The 6,487-nt window shown below is 43.8% G+C and overlaps 1 protein-coding gene across 1 annotated transcript; it reads right to left on the reverse strand.

Annotated features, from left to right (window-relative positions):
- Positions 1–335: 335 nt before the first annotated feature.
- On the reverse strand, positions 336–5,647 carry LOC124664415 (F-box/LRR-repeat protein At3g26922-like). The gene is made up of 8 exons (XM_047201944.1): positions 4,652–5,647; positions 4,403–4,546; positions 3,081–4,262; positions 2,360–2,709; positions 1,915–2,005; positions 1,536–1,651; positions 725–838; positions 336–638 (listed from the first exon to the last, which is right to left on the reverse strand). Exons 1-3 carry the CDS (start codon positions 5,645–5,647, stop codon positions 3,888–3,890), a joined length of 1,515 nt encoding a protein of 504 aa, XP_047057900.1. The 3' UTR covers positions 336–638; positions 725–838; positions 1,536–1,651; positions 1,915–2,005; positions 2,360–2,709; positions 3,081–3,887.
- Positions 5,648–6,487: the final 840 nt, after the last annotated feature.

Genomic DNA, 6,487 nt, shown 5'->3' on the forward strand with positions numbered 1-6,487 from the left:
GGGGAGGAGTATTACTCCCTCCCTTCTGTTTCAATCAACATTTTGAAGAAACATACGCTGTGTTTGGATGCATAGAATTGGGCTTTGGAATTGAATCTGAATGGAATACCAAATCCAAGATGGAAAGGAAATCACCTCCAATTCTAATTCTATTGTTTGGGTGTGCATGGTATTTCATGTTAGAATCAAAGGATGGCACCAATTCCGATTCCTGTTTGGATGTACAAACGGTGGAATTGAATGTTTTATTGAATTTGGATAATAACAACTTGTCAACAAGTATGAAAAATAATATATTATTTTTACAGGCGATATGAGAACTACAACACGCCTGACGTAAATATACCGTACATTAGAATGTTTATTTAATCATTTTTCACACGTAACAACATAATATTCTGAAAAGGATCGTGCGGTTATGGAAAAATATTCTAAATTGTGTGCAGAAAGCACATTTTCAATAATGTGCAGCAAGCACATAGATGAAGTTTCATACAAGTCACCATCCAGCTGCTCACATATACAAAACCCTCGTAAGGAATCATCACCTAATCCGGAAACTTCATCTGCGTGTGTGAGTGAGCATTAAGTAGAAGACATGAATCAGCGCATTTCCGTTTTTTGATGCGGTTTATCATCTGCCGTTGTGATGCACACAAATAAAGTAAAATCAATATTCTGTGAATCAAAATTAAGATGCTCCGAGATGTGATGTGATCGTTACCGTTGACAGATGACTTTGGAACACTACACGCACTTGCTAAGTGCTAACCACGAGTTCTGCACATTGATGATCTCTGTGCCATTATCACACTTGGAGTATGCTTTCAGCACAACTCTGCACAATATTTATGACACGGGAAAAGGTGTGAAAACCTGGCCTAATACATTATGCAAATGAAACATGTCCCCCATGAAGAATCCAGGCTACATATTGTAGAACACAGAGAGAGTGACACAATTCAGGTACCATGTTCAAAGATGAAAGAATTCCCTCAACCAGTAATACAACGCCTTATAAATTGCTGGATCAAGTAAAAAAAAATGCAGCACAGTGCTGTATGCAGGACACCCTTGATTATCATGGTAATCATGGTATCACCACTGATTATTAGTGATTATGCCAGCAGTTCACGTCTATAACCAGACACGACTATGCTTCATCTGTGCAACTGTTACTGGGATTTGTGCTTTCTAGGACACTTGTCTATTAGCATGCGCACCTCATTGTTTACCCTATCTTAAACAAGTACTCTCTCCATTCACTAATGTATAACCTTTTCGGTTTTTGTAGATTCACTCATTTTCGTTTGTATATAGTCTATTTTAGTGTGTAGATTTACTCATTTTGGTCTGTATCTAGTCTACTTTTAGTGTGTGGATACACTCATTTTGGTCCATATGAAGTCTAATTTGAAATGTCTAAATGGTCCTTAAATTAGTGAACGGAGGGAGTAGATAGATTGGGCTAAATAGTCCGAATTCAATACAAACCTATGCGTTATAATAATAAAAATAATATTTACTGGACTGACCTGTTAAGTGATATAAGAATGAGTGACCCCACTTGAATTTTCTGAGCACCAGTTCTCCTGTATCTTTCTCCCGACTACCTTGAACTACAAATTCAAATGATGGACGGTATGTTGCACTACAGATTCAGATAAACAAATTTAGCTTGAACACTTCACAGAAAAATTAGGCACCATACTACTTCATCAACATCACAATGCCCGGATACAACATCTCTATAAAAATCTTAGAAGCAAGATCATATAGCCCCCTAATATAAATCAGATGTATCATGATGGTGCATCCTGAATTTGGAAACTCGAAGTACATAGTGATGCAAAAAAATATCTACATCAATACCTTAACAAATGTTTTTTTGATACACAGGCCTAGAAAATTTACCATATTATGAGGACTGCTGGTAAAGCTTCCACATGGGACAGCTGACATGGGCGGCCATAATTCACAGGGTTTGCTGCTACCAACCATGGCACTGAAAACAGTACAAAAGACAAACAATTTATTTAATAAATTACAAAAATTTGAAGGAGGCAAAACCTTGCCAGAGAAACTGATTATTACTGACCTAATTTGGTTAGGTTATGTTCTAAAATCTAAACTGAAACAGCCGAGTCCAGAAGTTTGACTCAGAGAAATGTGCAACTTGATGACAAATCTAGAAACAATAACTAGTAGGAAGTTACAGGAGTCTTTTACTAGAACGATCTTCATGGTATGCTACAGGTAGTTCCATGCAAGGCAGGTAGTTGAAAGCAATCCCAAATTTCTAAATCATAGTCCAAGATGCAGAGCTTTACTGAATTTACTTAAAATAGGATGATCTTACAGAGGCGCGGGCACCACAACGGAGTTTCACGAAAGGGCCTCATGTAAACATGCCCAAGAACAATCAACAACGGCCAATCCTTTTCTCTGAACGATTAGATGATCTTCCTTGGATATACGATGTGTCCCAACAGGGCTGAAAGCAAAAGAAGGAAAGTTTACTCAGAGGGAATAGCATTGTATCTCAAACACCATTCTTAGTGTATTTTATAAAATTATACAGATAATCTAACTCAGAGAAATCACGGAAACTTAGATTCACACAATTTTTCACATGATTCCTGTTACCACATATATCTTGTATGTTTACTTGAGAACCACACCACCGAAACCATTTATCAATTGTAACTCCTGTAACATAAATAACCTTGTTAGAAGGAAAATAGTTATATCTTTAGTAGCAGAGGCAGTGCCCGGAGTTTGAGCAAAAGTATGTCGTAAGGGAATAATTTAACAAAAACTTAGATGAACCAGCTTGATGATATTAGATGTCCATGACTCTATCTTGTTTTCTATTTTAGCATGTACCTCTGCTTTTGATAGGAGGGAAAAGGCTTGGAATTTAAAACATTGCGAAGCATGTGTCACCTTATTAACTTTAAAAGCCAAAATCACGAAAGTTTACCACCAGTGCATCTTTTAGCATCGCTTGCCCAAAGTCTACATGTTATAGAGAATGTCAAATGTAGCAGCATAAGAACACATGGAAACATTACACCTACCTTGAAAGCAAAATTTTCGGAGTTTAGGTTCTTCCCCGGTGCTGCCTGGAGAGAGAATCAATGTAGCTTTATCTGTGTGGATACAAAATCAAAATAGCTATATCAATAACAAGGTTTCACGGTAAGTGTGAAGTGACTTGAGAAGCTGATAAGCGCCTACATGGACTTGCCACCAGTGTACCGTGTTAGATACTTGCGGAACCACATTCAAGGAGTAGACTTGTATAGCTCTACCACGAGCTGTTACTTTCCTGTAAAATGTAACCTATGGAATAACTCTAGCCGACAATCATTAACGGGGTTCAGAAGCCACACTGAATACTTGAAATGGGTGGTATATTTTCATGCAAAAACATCTCAATGACAGGCAACAGTTTATCAATAATAAGCATGTTCAGAGCAATAAAATCCATCAAAAAATTTAAAACAATGCAGGTCCATACAGCGACAGATATCGCTAATTATCCCCAGCATCAAACCCCACAACGTTTAGCAGCAATTGTGCAAAGTAACACCATTCATATCAGATCAAACCTAGCTAATGAAATCACACACAAACACAGTAGGTGCTCCATAAATACCATCATAAAAAACACTGTAGTATTTACCACAGAATGGTAGTCATTTGCATCATCTAAAACAGTACTACTAACTTCACCACTTAAGCTCATCATGTTTGGAGAAACAAAAGCCAGGGCAGATCATCAAAAAACTGAAAACGGTGCATGTCCATACTGGGGACAACAGAACACATTAAGAACTTCTAGATCAATTTTCTTCGCACAGGAAACAATAGGCACCGTTGATTTAGACTGCGAAAGGGTCAGCAAGAGAAAAATCGGATGATCTTTTGTAGCTCCGCATGTTGTCTCCTTCAGGCTTAGTACGTATGGAGACCCTGATTGAGGAGCCTGCACTAGCCCGTTTCATGGACCCGAGAGGCGCCACTTTTAAACGCAAATCCTCCACCGAAGTGAAACTTGCATCAGAGATCACTAACACCGCCTCCTTCAGTGCCAGCGCATTCCCTAGGAAAAACTTGAGGAACGCAAGCTCGCTTCGATCCCATCGGAAATAATGGAACTCCAGCCGCTTGATGCGGGAGCGGATGCACTCTATGGTACCAGACTCGTTCCAGAACTTGAGGTTGACCTTGCCAGCGGGTTGATCAGTTTCTGCAGACTGAAAATTGTAATTCATCAGCGCACATGAAGTTGAGCAGCTACTGATGGATCATGCACAACAACAGCAATTCACAATCCGATGCTAATGCTAGTACACAACGTACGGTGCAAATGAATGAATGTCAAAAGATGCATTACCATGATGTGGAGCGTCTCAACGTTGGGAAAGCATCTGAGGATTGCCGGGATCATCTTGACATGGGTACGGACACGGAAACACACCTCCAAAGCCAGGATCCTCACGCTTGGTACGATGGTGCTTGGGCTCACCTTTGTCCCAGCCTGCAGTCGCAATCTCAATGCACCCAATTAAGAGACACACATGACACATCGGAACGAAGGTACTACAATAGATAGAGCAAATGTAAAAGACGATCGAGCTGCTACCTTGACGACGGTGTTGCGGACCTCTAGGACATGGTTTGCTGCATCCAGGTATCCCAACACTTGCAGCCTGGGGGCATGGCCGATCTTCACCTTGGTGCTGGCCCCGTCGATGCTCCAACCCCCCGAATAGATGAGCCGCTCGAGGCACGGTGCGTCCACCACGGCGATTTCTTCGAATGAGCACCCGATGATGTGCACGCAGCGGAGGCTCTGGCTGACGAGGCGGAGTGGGATCTTGAACATGTTGCCACCGACGCAGAGCGTGTCGAGCACGGGGCTCCTGTCGAGGATGAAGTCCAAACCCCTGCTCTCCATGAAGACGGAGATGAAGCCGAGCTCGCGGAGGTTGGGGAAGCAGGTGGCGCGCGAGACGCTGGCCGTGTCGGGGAACCTCCACATGCCGAGGTGGAGCCGCGTGAGGGTGGTCATGCCGAAGAAGGCTGCGGGGAGGAGGAAGTCGAGCGGGCAGGGACGGTTGAAGAGGACGAGCTCCTGGATGCCCTTGGCGGCGAGGGTGTGGAGCCATGGCGTGAGCAGGAGCTGGAACTCCTCCATGTAGGAGCTGGTGAGGTGGACGCAGCGGAAAGGGCCCGGGTGCGCGCGGAGGATGCGGGAGACGGCGGAGGTGATGCGCCGCGCGTCGGCACGCCCGACCACGGCGACGGCAGGGAGGATGTGGGAGTCGACGAGGACGAGCGGGGTGGAGCGCCAGACCCCGCGCCAGCGGCGGGAGAGCGCGGCCTCCAGGATGGGGAGGCGGGAGACGATGTTGCCGAGGAGCTCGTCGGGGAGGCTGCTGACGCGGTCGACGCCGTCGTGGGGGAGGAGGGAGGAGAGGCGGCCGTCGACGGACGCGGGCGGGTCCGGGAGGGCGCAGTGGGCGTCGGAGAGCACGCGGGCGAAGTGCGCTTCTACCTCGGCAGGGTCGTAGCCTTTGCGCCGGAAGAGCTCCTCCTTCACGGGGTCCATGGAATAGGGAGGCACCCGGGTGTCCATGGCCGCCGCCGCCGGCCCGCCGCCGCCGCCGGGGGCGCTGGGATGGGGACGAGGGTTTCCGGCGGTGCGCGTGCTATCGATGCCTGTACAGTGGAGCAGCAACAGCCGAAGGAAACTGCTCCTGAGCTGTGGCCTGTGGGAATTAGCCTAGGTGGGCCGTAATGTTCGAAACCAATTGCCCGTGGCCCATTTATTTCTCTACAAAATACTGAGGATATTTCTTTCAAATTACTTTGCGGCCCAACTAATGTTAATTGCTCACAGCAACAACAAAAACATGATGTATTCTGGGTGGTACTTGAGTTGTGAATCTTACGATGATGAGACATAATCAGATCATGGGTTTCGATGCATAACAGTTTTTTTTATCTCATAGTCGAGGATTTTCTGAAGTATATACTTGATCAAACTTTACATCTTTTAACTTTTTTTAAAATATCTTATATGCACTATATTTTAGCAAGGAGAGGGTATATAAATGGATTTATAGGTTGAAACTAATCGAAGTTTAATAATGCCACTAATTGCAGAAGTATAATCTGGATACATGGGCTTGCTCTTGTTGTTTCGATGTGTTAAATGGTACTGTGTTGCTATCATCTCATTGGGGATTGCGATTATCCGTTTGCATTTGTGTACTGTACTTATAAAGTCTTGTACTACCTCTCTCTCTCCATAAATAGATGTATGAGACTTTTCTAAATTCAGTTAAATCTAGATGCTATTTAATGTTTAGATATATCCAAATTTAGATTATACTCAGACATCTATTTATAGACGGATAGAATACTTAACATGGTCACAGTTAACAACTACCTCCTTCCTCGCACGTAGTACTAA

This window comes from Lolium rigidum, chromosome 1 (genome assembly GCF_022539505.1).
Source record: "Lolium rigidum isolate FL_2022 chromosome 1, APGP_CSIRO_Lrig_0.1, whole genome shotgun sequence".
NCBI classification, from domain to species: Eukaryota; Viridiplantae; Streptophyta; class Magnoliopsida; order Poales; family Poaceae; genus Lolium; species Lolium rigidum.